General features: G+C 43.9%; 1 protein-coding gene across 7 annotated transcripts in view; it reads left to right on the forward strand.

Moving 5' to 3' along the window:
* The window catches only part of CC2D2B (coiled-coil and C2 domain containing 2B), a 1,917,855-nt gene that overhangs the window by 642,630 nt on the left and 1,258,909 nt on the right, over positions 1-16,316 (forward strand). For all 7 annotated transcript variants that reach the window (XM_078643430.1, XM_078643434.1, XM_078643435.1 and 4 more), the window contains one exon: positions 4,615-4,824. In XM_078643430.1, the coding sequence (XP_078499556.1) occupies positions 4,615-4,824 (210 nt within the window). The remainder of the gene's footprint in view (positions 1-4,614; positions 4,825-16,316) is intronic.

Genomic DNA, 16,316 nt, shown 5'->3' on the forward strand with positions numbered 1-16,316 from the left:
GCTAAGCCCAGGAACAAAGAATAACTATAGCTCAGGAACTTAGGAAACAATGTAGCACTGCAGGCAGTGCTAATTCAGGAGAAGGGAAACTGCTGCAGTTCAGGTACAAGGAATACTAAGGCTATGGGGTCAGGGTAGCACTGCAGGCAGTGCTAATTCAGGAACAGGGAAAACAGCAGCAGGTCAGGAACAAGGCATAATTAAAGCTCAGAAAACACTGGAAACAAGAATAGCAAAAGCTCAGGGAACTCTGGAAACAAGGATTGGTCTCACCGGTAAACAGCTAAAATGACCAACCTTTGCCAGAAGGGAGCTGCGGCTTAAAAGAGCTCACAGTAATCACATGCAGCTGGTGTGAGCAGGCTAGCAGCAGCCAGCCACAAGTGAGCTGAATTCCTCCACCCATCCTTGGCCTGCAGGGGTGGAGACAAAGCAGTGAGCAGGGAATTCTGGGTATTGGAGTTTCAGGCATGAGTAGGCTGGCTTTAAGTCTAAGCAGGCTGGCTTTCACAAAACCCGGCATGGATTGGGAATGGATGTCAATTCCCAAATAGTGTCCAAATGGCTGGAAGTCAAGATATGCATACAGGTGAGTGTCTGGAGGCATATTAGAACACTGGAACGCCCCACAATTCAGCCCCCTGGTGGTGGGCACGAGAGCACAGGGAGCGAATCGTGACACCCACCTGCTGGTAAAAAAATACAAGATCAAATATTTTCTAACTTGTCAGATGGACTTTGAAACATATACAATAAAATATCTGCAGGATATGGTATATGTTGGGGAAACCAAGATATAGAGCCAAGGGAGAATGGGTGGATTCCTAATTTACAGTACCGTGCACCAAAGTGTTGAAATAAACAGCCTAATTACAAGTATTATTCATGGAAAAAATACTTGTTAATTTCACAATAACGTTTGATTTTTATCTGACAAGAATGGAAAATGTTCAAATGAGATTCACAAGCTGATATCAATGTCGTAAATTGGATGGATTCAAGCAGCATAACATCTTGTGGGATATGTGTGGATGATGATAAGACAAAACCTCTCTAAAACTAGACAACACACTTTGTCCATCAAAGAGATTTAATACACTTATTTATGCCAATTTTTACAGAAATTACATTTTTCCTTTCTCATTATAGTGACACCTATTACTACACTCACCTGCGAAGATGGCATGCATGGGAACATGCTTTCCAGGTTTTAAAATAAGGCTTCACTGCAGCATCCATCTTTCACTTATAGTCAGTCTTTCCTTTAGTTGTAGAAATTGATGCAGCGGTCTGCTGTCACCAAATTGAGAGCTATTTTGCCACAAACTCACTCCTATTCAGAAGTAGTACGTCCAGTGGCTTATTATTGTCTTTACTTGACAACAACAGAAAACAATTATAGCGTACATAAAATATTGGAAATAAACATCTACCTTCACTCATTGGCAATATCTCTTGGAAGCAGCAGTGTATAGTGATCATAAGTGCCTGGGGTTTCAGAAACATATTAAATATTCCAGTCATAGCCATGCCTGATGGAGGCTTTGTTTGGTATATTTTAACTTTCACATCACATGCCGACCTGTGAAATGACATGGCAAAGCAGATGCACTGGTTTGATTCTAAGCCTTTAATGTCAAGACACATCATGCCTTGGATGAGAGGAAACTACCAACACTGGATAGCCTTCATCCACTTCTCAATACAAGACACAGTTGAGGTTTCCTTTCAGGAAACATGTGAGGTAAAAGCTATTAATAACATATAAGTGCGAATATAATATTAAATATAATAATAAACTGATTAAAGACATTTAGTCCAATAAAAGCTGTGTAGAGAGAAGAATCTATGTGTCCCTACGTCAGGTTAAAACACCAGGCCCACAATGGTGTCATGATGCATCTTTCATTGAAATACTTCGATTAGGCAGAACCATTGTCATTTGTGATAACGTCCATTCCTGTGCAGTCAGGGTACAAGTGAACAGTTGAAAACATGGGGCTTATTTATGATGCTGTATAGGCCTTCTCGGCTTCAGGGTTACTTATAAATGGACTTATTAGTAGCCAGTGGTGAAATATACTCTATGTGATTGTTGATACCTTGCCAAAATTAGTCACTTCTTTCTAAAGAAACTCCCTACAGCTCCTGAATTGGTAGTTGCATCTTCACGATCTCATAGTCTATATTCAAAGTCTGGAATAGCATAGTCATTACCAGACGCAAGTCAAAATAGTATCCGACCTGTCACCCAGCCGCGGCCCGTGCAGTTAAGAGCCAGGGGCCAGGTGGGGGTGTAGGGGGATTTTGACAGACTACGACGAGGGGAAAATAATTATTAATTTAATTTTCCCTTGTCGCCATCTGTCGAATCCCCCCTTCAACCCGTCCCTAAGGCTCTTACCTGCACGGGCCACGGCTGCTGTCACCCACAACTAGATGGACATGCTAAACGGGTTAGCCAACAGACTGAACAGTCCCTACATTGTATTGTTTCTTGATCGCGTATCAATAGGATTGGAGGCATTTGACTGTCATTGTATAATGTATGTTAATGTTAATTATATGTATAGAGCACCCGTACACCCGAAGGTTTCATGGCGCTAAAAGGAAACATGAGTAAAACAGACTAAAGGACGAAATGGTATAAGCCCAAGAATAGCAGGACAAAGCTTGTTTAAACAGCCTGGTCTTTTAAATTTGTTGTAAAGGACCTCAAATATGGTACAGAACGAGAATGAAGTGGAAGACAATTCCATTCCGCAGGGGCTTAGACAGAGAACCTCTACACCTAAGTTTCTAAAAACTTGGCACATCTAGCAAATTAGCTGAAGATGGTCAAAGATTCAGTAAAGGATTATATTTAGAAATCTCTTTGTGTACATAATGGGGAGCTAGGTCACGAACAGCCTTAAAAACCATACAGCAACTTTGGATTATATTTGCAGTTGTATTGGCAGCCAAGGAGCTTTTTCAGAAGAGGCGTTTAGTTTTAGGAAAATATTTGATATTTGGCATGTGAACGGCATTGTTATTTTTAAAGTGCTACTGACGGGTACATTTAACCCGCTGCCATACGTATGGATGGTGTATAATTTAAGGCCATATTGGCTATACATATTCTAAAATGAGGAGGAGGAATCTTATCTCCATAGTCAATCCACATATGATCAAGTGGGACCATTCCATTTTTTTTGATCTGTAGAAGCCCTGACAAAGTTCAAGTGAGATACTTTGAACGAAACACTCTGGCTGGATCTCCCATGTATTTGCTTGAACATGTAAAAAGAGCAAAAAATAAAATAAAAAGGAATATTCATCATAATTTGCCTTGCTTACTTATTTGGATAAGGATCTCTCCTGTGCACCATTCCATATCAAGTTCAATTTGCTATTCTTTTGGTATTCACAGACTGCAAGCCTCACTACAAAAGCAAACTTGCATGTTAGTGTAAGTGTACTATTTTTTGGGGTATTCACAAACTAAGGGCTTGATTCACAATGATAAACTTACACTTTGATGTAAGTTTATTATTTTTAGTAATCACAAACTACAAGTTTAATTTCACAAACAGTAATTTTTTGACTGCAGAGATTCAGCACTCTGGCTGAAAATCCGCGCCTAAAAAGATAGGCCTGCTCTATCTTTTTATGTTTCGGGGTTCTCTGCCCCGACTGCAGAGTCTCTACATTCGTAAAATTACTATTACTAAAATGAAACTTGTAGTTTGTGATTACTAAAAAAAATAAACTTACACAAAAGTGTGAGTTTACCTTTGTGAATCAGGCACAAAGATGTTATTACTTTCAATCTGTGTTCCTAATATAACATACACACACATAATGTGGGACAGAATGCAGTTATGAAACAGTGAAACATAACCCAACATTAGAAGGATTTACAAAATATTGGTCTATTTGTCACAGAAACATTCATAATCGTAGTAGCTAAAAGATAGAGCGCTAATACAAGTCATCAAATATTACTAAAGTGCACCCATGTCACATTATATCCAGGCTTCCATCATTGGCGACCAACTGTAAGAACCGCAGTTAAGTCCTGCACTTCACTCTGCAAAGAACTAAGTCCCCCTCTACCAAAAAGCATCTCACTAATGCTTGTGTAGGAAAATACCAATGGAAAAGCAGTAAAGAGGACATTTTCGAAAAGGTTATTTTGAACAAAAGATATATGACTTATGTGTACCGCTTAATTTCCATGAGTATGTTTATGGGTCCTTCAGAATTTGGTGGAGTGGGAGAATGGTCGTAAATCATCAGTTCTACAGTTGTGCCAGACTCGTGTTTCCCATGCTTCATTTGGAGGTGAGTGATCTGAAAGTTATCCAACGGCAGAGCCTCTGCCGTTGGGAACCTTAGACTGATGCCCCATCCTGACCCACCACCGGCCTGCTGGCAATTTGGCATTGGAAGGCCAGGCCTATTTAGGGCAGGACTTCCACAGGCATTTTTTCTACTGTGGATCACCAGGACGGCAGGCAGAAGCATGGCCTCCACCACCCATCAGCTTCCTTCATGTCAAACCCTAAACCCTCCCCACTGGCTCTAACGCTTTATTCTTTTTTTTTTAAATGTGTATTTTTTTTTCTATAGGCAATGAAATCTGACCAAGAAAGTTGCATCATAACCAGTGATGAAGACCAGACGCCTCTGTATCAGTTGGAGCTTAATATTTCAAATTTGTGCTTCAGTCACCATCCTCTGTTTAGCAAAGAAAACGTACTTGCAGCTAAATTAATTCAACTTCATGAGGCTTATCAGCACAGACGACAGCACAATATTACCCATTCGCTAATGGAAAAAGTAAGAGATATTGCTCTTAGAATTGTCAAATCTCTAGTCTGAAAATATTGTTTACATATGTATTTTATTTGTACCTTCAGATAGATAACGTGTATATTAGAGCTCACGTTTGAAACATGTTTATTCCAAAACCAACCTCTACCCCTACCCAGCCTCCTCATTAAGAATCAAATGCTGAATAACAAAACAACACACATTGGCAAATCCAAAAGGTCTGGTATAAGAGAAAATGTGTTATCATTAGTGAGTTTGTGTGTGTGGTTGAGTGGCTAAAAGGGGCAACGAGCCACTGGTTAGAAGAACTGATGTTTTTTGAGTTACTGAGTGCACAGATGGATGATAAGGTGAATGACGCTACAGAAAATGGTGGCATGAACAGTTGAGAGCAAGGATGGATGAATGGGTGATATTGTTTACATTGTTTCAGCCCACTATCAATACCTTCACTTACACACACCTGAAACTGATGTACAAACAAGAGCTGGATTGATAATTCTTCTCATTAACTATTTAAGACTATAGAATCACTTGCCAATCTTACTGCAATTGTCACAGTTGTTGAATGTATTTGGAACTTGATGGAGTCATTAGTCTGTTTTGTTTCCACAACAAAGACCAGAGCACCACTGATGTGATGTTGGGTGACAAAATCTCAGTCCCAGATAATCTTCCTGACTGTAGTTTGCATCTTCACTAATTCCCACATTTGGAATATTTCTTGCCTCTTTCTTCCACTGATTTTGAAAAATTATTTTCTTCTATCATACAATCTAGCTGTCCTTGGAACCATGCCTCTGTAAGCTCAATCTTGTAGTTAAAGAGTTTGTCAGTCGCTTACTCTTGCAGGTTGTATATAGTGTTGTCAATTACTTACTCTTGCCGGTTGGACACAGGGTAGTGAGTCACGCACTCTTGCGGGCTGTATATAGGGGTGTCAGTCACTTACACTTGCAGGTTGTATATACCTCCTTGAATTTTGAAGAAGCCTTCCTCCAAACCATATGATGCAGATAACATTTCGCAATTTTCCTTCTGATTGTCTATGTTTTGGATGAGCTTTAAACTATCATAGATAGAGATGGTCTCAGTGTCCTGATTTTGCTTAATTTACCAGCAGCATCCAACATCTTTGACCATTTATTTATTAATGTCAACTTTCACAGAAATCGGTGATAACATGAAACGCATTTTACATAGATAACATTATAATGTTCAATATGATTTACATAGTTTATAATTATATACTTAAAACATTTGTGTAGTTTATATCAAAGGTCTACAGGCTGCCGGTTATCATGCTGCCCGTCGTGTTTGCTCTACACTGATTATACACTGCAATCTAAACCATCCGCTACACGTGTTTGGCCGCGGTTGTGCTACCTGTTTCAACTTCCAGAATTTGGAGGTATTATTTATAACTCAGGTTAATTGTAGATTTAATTTCTGATGTGCTACTTATGCACACCCCTCAGAGCATTACGCAGAAGCCAATACCAGGATAATTTGGACTCCTTATATTTGTTGTGCTAATATTCTCCAACCCAAGTGACTCTTAGCCCTGAAGACGTTCCTTTTGGCAATAAGGAATGAAACACGTTGGCTGTTTGCCGTTTTTAAAGGTGTCAAAAATAAAGAAGAACATTGGAATATATTTGCTTGTTTTGATTTACTCTCTTTGAGTGCACCTTCCCTATCTGTGAATTCCCTTGGACTTTATAGCGTCTAACAACGGCAGATGCAGGAAGTAGTTGCACCAAATGTGATGACATTTACTTTGGAATTTAAGTGCTCAACCTTGGTCTGTCGTTGTTGGCCTTTCTTTTATATTAAAGTGTCTACAGTGTCGACTTTATTGAAATAGAGAAAAGAGTCAGATAAAGTGCATATTTAGTACTTTTTTAACAGCTAAAGTAAATATCACTTATGAGGCTCGAAAAGCTCTAGATATATAAACAATACTAATGGCATATCTTATATTGGGCTTCCACATTGACTACTTGACTTGTTATTGTTATAAATTTGCCACAAATGTGCCTTATAGGAGGCCCCTTGGTTAAAACATTTTTTTAATACTTTATTTATTTCGGCTAGTCAACATTACAATTCACACATACTGTGGCGCTTTTCATTTACAAGGTACACATCATAACATATGTGCGTTTTCATTTACAGTGACGAATATTATTGTTTCGTGCCGGCATAGCTGACAGTGGATTCCCATCTCATCGTATTACGGCGATAAAGCTCTTATCATCCTAGACTTACAACACAGCAGGCATCAATAGACACTATACTACATCACACATGACGTAGAAACATGAATCCCTCCATCTTCACCTTAATTGCAAAAGGGAGAACAAGTTATAACAGAGCATCATCTATATTGTCATCCATTAACATATATTACTCATCCTCCTGTAGCGTTAAGAGGTATTGTTTCAGTGGTTCCCAGAAATCACGGGGTCTCGATGAAAGCGGGAGCTCTTCCGCGTACATCTCCATGGTTTCCCTGCAATATGACACGTCCGTTAGCCAGTCTTTGAATCTAGGGGGTCGTTTACTTCCCCAACGAATGGCTACTCGTCGTTTCACCAGTAGCAGTGCCACAACCAGAAACGTCAGTTTTTTTGTCGGCATTAATTTATGTATCCCCAATGGCACCTGTTCAGCTAGCATTTCGGTATCTGTGGACATGCCCACGCCAAGTGTTGGAAATCCGCATTCATAGTGTTACATCTTTGGCACCTGTCATGTGTTCTGAGGCCGTACCTGTGGAGTTGGGATGGGGTGCAATAAAATTGGTGGAGAAATTTAAAATGTATTATCTGTAGATTACAGTGTCATGTCAGTAATTGTAGCTGTGTGCAGCTCAGCTATATTCCCAATCCTTCTCCTCTATCTTGTCTCCTAGCATTGTTTCCCATCTAGCTAATGATCTATTGGCCGCCCCACTTTGTTCCGATTGTGAGGTATTGTATAGGCGGGTGACTAACTTCTGGCGCGCTGGCGCTATGAGTAGGGCCTGTAGTGCTTGTAGCGTTAGTGGCTCCTCCGGGTAGGTGTTATATAATTCCCGAATCGCTGCTTGCCGCCGTAGGTGAGCAAATGCCTTCATTGGTGTGTTGTGTGTGCTTAGTGCTGGGTCATTTCTTTGTATGAATCTGCCGTGTGGGAAAACATCCTTCATAGTGGAAAGTTTCATATCTTCCAGCAATAACATCATGTTCTTTTCTTGTGTTACTGATAATTTTGGATGCTTAGCAATGGGAAGCGCTGGGGCTTATATAGGCAGTTTATTTGCCCTATGTGCTAATGCATCCCACGCATGTGAGGTGCAGTACACAGGCTGGATCGTGTCCCTATGTATGTAAGGCCTCGGGTTCGATACAAACATCGTCAGTGGAGTGGGTCGTACACTGTCTGTTTCCACTGCGACGTGCAAAACGTACATGTGGTTTAGTCCAGTAGTGAGCATGTTGTGCTTGAGCACAGGAGAAATATAGCTGCAGGTCCGGTGCTCCAAAACCGTCCAAATGATATGGCTTCGTCAGTATAGTCCAACTGATCCTAGCCTGTTTACCTGCCCACGTCAGTCTCTGCATTGCTGACCTCAGCTTTACAAAGAAAGCTTGCGTCACCCAGATTGGGATATTAATAAATATATATAAAAACCTGGGCATGACAATAATCTTTTGCAGCGCAATCCTATTTGCCAACTTCAGAGGCATCTGTATCCATTTAGTTATTTGCTCATCCAGCCCAGTAATTGCCCTACTATAGTTTTCACTATTGGCGAGGTCTGGGTCTCTATGTATCCATACGCCCAATTACTTCACCGGGTCAGTTTGCCATTTCAGTGGATAGTCTAGTGCTGGTTGGGTCATGGCTGGCGTTAGTGGTATAACCACCAATTTGTCCCAGTTAATTCATAACCCTGCATATTGCTCAAAACGGATGTATTCCCTAATAAGGTTGTTTAAATGTTTTTTCGGGTGATGTGTAAATAGTACCATGTCGTCGGCATATAAGGATATGCTGAGGGGGCGTAGGCTAAACTGTAGAGCAGCTTCCCCGTGACACGGGTGGATCCTACAGGCAAGGGGCTCTAGAATCAGGGTGACCAAGATCTGTGATAACGGGCAGCCCTTTCTCGTCCCCCTGTTCACTTCAATAAGGTCAGATACTTGTCCATTCAGTCTAATCCTAGCTGTTGGGGCATGGTATAAGATCTGTATCCATCTGAGAAAGTGTTCCGGGAATCCCATCCTGCTTAGTACTACAAACATAAATGGCCATTCCACCGAATCAAAAGCCTTTGCAGCATCCAGCAGTGCTGCCGCTGCAGGCAATTCTGGATCCAGCTGGTGGTACAGGGCAAAAATGGTGCGTATGTTTTGGGTAGTAGATCTGGTGGGTACAAATCCTCCTTGGTCAGGCAATACCAGCTTCTCCTGCAGGAGCTGTATCCTAGTTGCAATGACTTTGGCTAGAATCTTTGTGTCTATGTTTGTCAATGACAGGGTACGGTACGAGTCGCATCGTGACAAATCTTTATCTGGTTTTGGGAGCGCCACTAAGAGTGCTTCCCTCAGCGAGATAGGGAGTCTACTGTCTTCATATGCTTCTTCCTACATTTCTGCTAAACGTGGTATTAACAGGTCTTGATATGTTTTATAGAACTCCCCGGGAAGTCCGTCCAGCCCAGGAGCCTTGTTGTTTGGTAATTAGTTTATTGCGTCCATGAGTTCATCTTTGGTGATGTGGTGGCTGAGAAATTTTCAGTGTATATCTGAGAGCCATGCAAGAGCCACGTCCTGAAGGTAGTGATTGATTTCTTCTGCGGTAGTGTATGTTTGTTTGTCATAGAACTGTGATTAATAGTTCTTGAAACAGTTTGATATGGACGTAGTGTCGTATAACATTTGATCTGTGTCATTCCTGATCTGCGTTATGTATGATGACGTGTAGGAAGGTCTGATCTTACTTGACAAAGCTCGTCCCGGCCTACCACCCTCCCCATAGTTTTGCGCTGTGTATCGTTTTGATTTGTATTTCATCTCGTCCGCAGCGTATCTCTGGTAATTGTCCATTCTTTCCCTAAATCTTACCAGTAGAGCTGGATTATGTGTCTGTGTTTGTTCCACTTCCAGCGTACTGATGTCCCTTTCTATTATATTTAATTGCTGTTGGATATCCTTCAGGATCCCGGCAAGCTTGTTAATGCAGTGACCTCGAATCGTTACGTTAAATGCTTCCCACAATGTCCCCGGACTATCCAGTGACCCGAAGTTTAACTCAATTAACGTGAATAAAACTGCACATCTTTTTATCAACCATGGTGTCGTGGAGACACTAGATTTCTCATGTAAAACTTCATCCTTTGCGAAATCTACTGCAGATGCTGCAGTGTTCACCATTTTGCCTAAGATAGAAAGACCATTTGTGTCTGCTGTTAGCACTTGAAAAATCAAACTACATATCTTGAAATAGTATGATAAAAGGCATAAAATATTGTACATTTTGGGAACTGCCCCTGAAAGCTAACTCAGCCAACCCTAATTCTAATCCAAATGATTTCTGGATAAGCTTTTCCTTAAAGCCAAGTAAAATTTCCATAGTCGACTTTCCCAATTTATCTAAACATTCTAATTGTTTTATTATAATTCATTCTAAACCATGCAGATATATAGCAGGTACTTTAGTGATATATCTATTCTGGTAAGGGGTACTGCTATTCATTCCAATGAAAAAGGTTAACAAGCCCATCTCAGCAGAAGTTATTGTACTCCATTGGTATCCAACTGTTATTGTGTCCTCCAATCCTGGTACTCTATCAATTCAACATCTTCCAACATCATATGGCCATCTCCTCCTGTCTCCAGCTTTGCCAGGTTACCAGAGAAATTCCCAGTATTCCTTTGACTCCTTACTCTGATAGAATCTGGTAAGTCATGTGCTGGAATATGTTGACGGGAGGGCCATAATTGTTTGCTGTTACTAGTACTTCTCATCTGTCCTTTAAATAGGCTTAACATATCATTCTAGTAGTGTGTGCCCTTTGGCCTGGTGAAACACATCTACATAAGCTGCTTTTCTTTCTCTCTCTCAATACCTTCCCCCATTTTCCCCAAAAGAGAGCACTGGCTTCTGAGTCCATTCTACCAGTTGTGCTCAGATGTCTCTCTTGGTGTGAAGCCTAAGGGATTAGCATCAGAATTCTAAATATTGCTGCATCAATATAAGATCCTCACAATTTGTTTAAAGCCTGGATCTCCACCTTCAAATGCAGTTAATATGATTGCATACAACAATAAGTAGTGGTGTCTTAGTTAAATTCAATCAGTGAATTTAACAGACTGTGTGGTATATACAGTGCCATCAATCTGGTCCATGGAGTGCATGGACAGTCTTTTTACATCTGACATTCTGTTTTATAATTACCCTCAATGCTAGAGCATCATCTACCGTACAACAGGTGAAACAGCCTTTACTCTGAAGTTTTACTTTGGTTTAAATTTACCATGCATTTTTTACTTTGAATAGACTGTTACTACACAATACTACACAATACTTTACAGCTAAATTGATCAGTGGGTGGCAGTGTTTCACCTTGTGTGGCAAGTTTTTTTTTTTTTTTTTTTTGATAATCAAATTTTTGTTTCTTGAAACTTTTGAAGGAAACATTCGCATTAGGTCCTTTACATCTGTAAGATAGTCCCATGTATCTCCCACAACATCACATAGCGTAGTAACATGCAGTAATGGAGGTATTGGTTCCCAATGAGGACGGCATAGTGTCAAAGTCATCATGGCGGTATCACGCCAAACCATTTCCCTCAGATCTTGGCAAAGAGTTCCGGGGAGCCCCGTGCCTCAAAGACGGACTCCTCCTGGGCCCCACACCAGTCCACCCCCCTCCTCCATTTCGCCAGAGTTGGTGGTGCTTTCTGGGTCCATAGGGCTGCAATGTCTCTCTTTGCTACCGCAAGCGCCGTTCCCATTCGAGAGCCATCCAAACCATCAAAGACCCCAAGGAGCAAATGTCTCGGGTCGTGGGGGACCACCCAACCCAGCACACTCGTCAGCTCTCGCTCAACCCCCCTCCAGAAGGACTCCAGGGCGGGGCAAAGCCACACCATGTGAATAAAATCAGCCTGGGTACCAGCACAGCGGGGACATGCCGAGGTGGGCCATGTCCCTGCTCGATAGAGTCGGACTGGCGACAAGTATGCTGTGTGAAGGAAGTAAAGTTGGACAAGGCGTAATTTCGAGGACGTAGTAAGGGTTCTGGGCGCCATAGGGGCAGATCGCCAGTCCGCTTCATCCAAGGGGCCCACCCATTCCTCCCATTTCGATCTGAGGTGGTCAAGGGAGGCAGGGTAATTGTTAACTAGGGTATGGTATATTCGGGAAACCCCACCCTTCCCCAGGTTCCCATCATGACCTGGGCCTCCAGGGGGCTGAACTCCGGCAGGGAAGTGGGCGTGGGGAGCTGAGTGTGAAGAGCATGGTGGAGTTGTAGATATTTGTAGAATTGAGAGGGCAGAAGTGAGTGGCGCTGCCGCAGGTCAGCAAAGGAACGTATGTGGTCGCCCACCCACACGTCGCCAAGTAGGGATACCCCCATGAGATCCCACTGGCGGAACCCCTTCAAGGCCGCAGTCTCGCTTAGCCATGTGCCGCACCAAAGGGGCGTCTGTCTGGTTAATTTCCGGTCCCAGCGCACCAGACGAAGTGCAGCGCGCCAGGCCAGGAGGACCGATCTGGTGACTGAGGGTAGGTCCCGGGGGATCTGGGTGCCATAAAGGAAACCCTGTAGACGCGCGAAGTCGAGGACTGTGAGCTCCAGCCTGTAGGAGGGATCCGACCACCCTCCCGCGAACCAGTCATGAATCACAATTAGTTTGGTGGCCAAGTAATAGGCATACAGATTTGTGACGCCCATACCGCCATCAAAGGAGGGAATATGGGAGTGCGAGAGAGACAAGCGGGAGCGCCCCTGTCCCCATAAAAATCGAATCAGCGCACTATCCAATTCTCGAAACCAGCCACTGGATCGAGGTGTTTTGTAGAATATATAGAACGCGTGGGAGGACCATCATTTTAAAAAGGGCACTTTGTCCCAACGGGTTGAGGGGGAAGGATTGCCAATTACGGAGGTCATGTTTCATCCGAGCGACCAAGGGGGCAAAATTGAGGGACCACTCGAGTTCAGGCAGGAGGGTTATCCATACCCCTAGGTATTTAAATGAGAGCTTACGGAGGGGAATCACAGCTTGCCAATCGAAGCAGGATCGGGAATGGTTGAGGGGGATTAGGGTGGACTTCGCCGGGTTAAGGCGGAGGCCAGAAACCTGCTCAAAAGCCGTCAACACTCCCAGTACTCTGGGTCCGGAGCACTCTGGTTCAGCTAGATAGAGAGCAGCAGGTCGTCCGCGTATAGGGCTATAGTATCCGTCTGGCTCCGATCCCACTGCCAGCCATGGATCAGGGGGTCTTGGCGTATGATCGCCGCCAGGGGCTCCATCGCCAAAGCGAATAGGAGGGGGGAAAGAGGACACCCCTGGCGGGTGCCCCTGCGGATGGGAAACGGGGTGGAGAGCTTACCGTTGATGAGGACCCGGGCTCTGGGGCCATGGTAGAGGACCCGGACCAGGTGGCGGAAGGGAAGGCCGAAGCCAAACCTCTCCAAAACATCGCCCAGGTATCCCCAGTCCACCGTATCGAATGCTTTCTCGAAATCGAGAAGGAGAAGGGCAAGATAAGGGGAGAGCCGGTGACGGTGGGCCAGGGCCAGGTGTAGACGGTGGATACAGTGCTCGCGTGCCTCTGGCCGGCATGAAACCGCACTGGTCTGGGTGGACCAGTTCAGGCAGAAGGGGACGAAGCCTCTGGGCTATGGCTGTGGCGAATATCTTAAGCTCGGTGTTGATCAAGGAAATGGGCGGGAAGGCGGAGCAGTCTAGGGAGGGCGGGTGTGTCTTGGGAATAACCAGTGTGGCACGTTTTTAAGGTATAGAGTGTTGTTGACTGAGGCAGTGGCGTCACTAGGGGGATGCGGGGGGTGCGGACCGCACTGGGTGTCACCCCATCATGGGGTGACACCAATCTGGTTATGTACGCTGGCTGGCTGCTCGCTCTGCACTGCAGACAGACAGTGCAATCTTCAGCCTTACCTTAGTCAGTGCTTTTATTATAGTGCAAGCACAGTGCGCACCTGCTGCGCCTTACAAATTAAAATACTGCAGTGCCAGACAGTGAAGTGAGTGCAGGCGGCAGCAGCACGACGTCGCCACGCACGCACCACCTATAGTGGCTGGTGTCGTGATGTGATGATGATGGTGCGTGCGATGCGGATGCGCGCGGCGGCGACGGCGTACGCAGTTTGTGGGTCCCAGGGCCGTCAATCTTTAGCGCTACCAATGACGGCCCTGGGACAGCCCCCGCGTGCCACGCTGTGCTCCTCTGACGCGTCGCGGCGGTCCCGGCCGTGCGCCAGCACCACGTCTGTGGGAGGAGACGCAGTTTCGGCAGCGCAGGGCAGTGCGTGCGACGGGTGCACTGCTAGAATAAAAGAATTAATATATATGTCACCTGCAGACGTTCTTTGATATCGCGATTAGCAAGGAGCGCCGTCGTCTCCTCCCCTCCCCTTCAAATTTGGGACTGACTTGGGTCCGGACTCGGATGCCGAGGTGAGAGTCGACTCAGTCGAAAAATATTATTTATATGAATGAAGTAATGTATTGTTGAAGTTAGAAATGTGGCACTCTCATAAGGGGTCAGGTGCATTGCAAACCAATGCCCATTCTGGCACTAAGCAGAGTTTTTTTTTCTATCTTGTTTTTTGTTTCATGATGATGTCCATCTCCTCAGATTTGCACAGCGACACCCTCACCCACCAGAGTGAACTTCTAGCGGTCCGGTCTCCTAATACCTCACACCACAGGCAGGGTCGCTGAATTATGCGGCAGGGCCAGGGGAGCACCAAACTTTGCGGCAGGGTTGACAAAATCATGCGAAAGAAAATGCAAATTATGCTGCATAATATGTCACTTTTTAATTTTTACAGAAGGTAGTAATGTCTGGTTAAATATGTTACCGAATTACTACAAGTTTACCATCCAAATACAGAAACAAGCAACTGAAAGTTGACCAGTTATTTGTTGTGAAGGGCCTTCCGCGATGCGCCAGAACGTCTGCACGTTTTTACCAACGTTTGAACTGTTTAAACTAGAAAAAAAAATGTGTTTGTTAAAATCTGCAGATTATGCAGTAGATGATCGATTATGTGGCAAATGCAGCATATCCATAATTTGGCAAAAAAAAGCCTATGCTGCAGAATCGCATATTTCCAGTGTTCCTGACCATAGGAGTGAGAAACAATAAACGCGGAGGTAAAATATGTCCACACACACAGACTACTAGGTAGGCCCACACATTTTGGATGGACAGTCCTAACTGCCTCTATGCAAGACTATCTCTCCTTAAGGAGCCTGGCATGTCTTTCTGACAGATTAAAATATCTCTGTCAGTTTTTAACGGCGGATATTAAAAGCTCTTTCTGTTAGCTCAGGTTTATACTCACTGCGCACGTAAGCAGGTGACAATCCGATAAGGCTTATCTCATTTTACTGATAATATCCTGTCTTCTCAGAAGTCTAGACTCTAAGGCCTGGAAGAGTTTCAATTAAGAGGCTCTGGGCCATATTATCAAGCCTGGGCGATAAAATTATCGCCGCTTTATTGACAGGAAACTGCCGCTAAAGTGGGGATAAGGGGCTTGATAATATGCTCTATGGAATTCCAATCGAAGCCCATGTTAGATGTGAAGGACATCTAACATGAGCTTCGATTGAAATTCCATAGAGCCTATTATCAAGCCCATTATCGCCACTTTAGCGGCAGTTACCTGCCGATAAAGCGGCGATAATTTTATCGCCCAGGCTTGATAATATGGCCCTCTGTTCTCAGATAGAGAAGAAAGGGGGTGTGCAGCTTCGATTTAAATTCCAATTCAGTGACATTTTCCAGTGGCACACATTCCATTCCACACACACAATCAGATCGCAATCGCATTACTCCCAGTTCCCAAGGCCGGCCCAAGAAGACAGTCACACTCACACAGTGCTATAAAAAAGGAGAGCTTTAAAGACGGGTCAATCAAGGAACGATCTAATCATGATTTATTTCAGAGCTGGTGTTCGCTACATTATTTATGTGCGTTGCTGTCTGTCTTTCTACTCTTTGGGTGTCGGAATTGGTACTGATGGTAACTGCATATCCCAGGTGGCACCTACTATGGCCTTTGTAAATATGGGACCTAAATTTACAAACGTTACTAAGGATTCTGTATGGTCCCGTTATTTGCCATCTGTGTCCACTGGCGGACTCGGAGCGGAGGAGGTCCATGCGGTAAGTCGTGAGGGGGTGACACCATGAGTTACCCGCACCGGGTGACACCAACCCTAGTGACGCCACTGGGCTGAGGG

The sequence above is a fragment of the Lissotriton helveticus genome, chromosome 5_1 (assembly GCF_964261635.1).
Source record: "Lissotriton helveticus chromosome 5_1, aLisHel1.1, whole genome shotgun sequence".
Classification (NCBI taxonomy): Eukaryota; Metazoa; Chordata; class Amphibia; order Caudata; family Salamandridae; genus Lissotriton; species Lissotriton helveticus.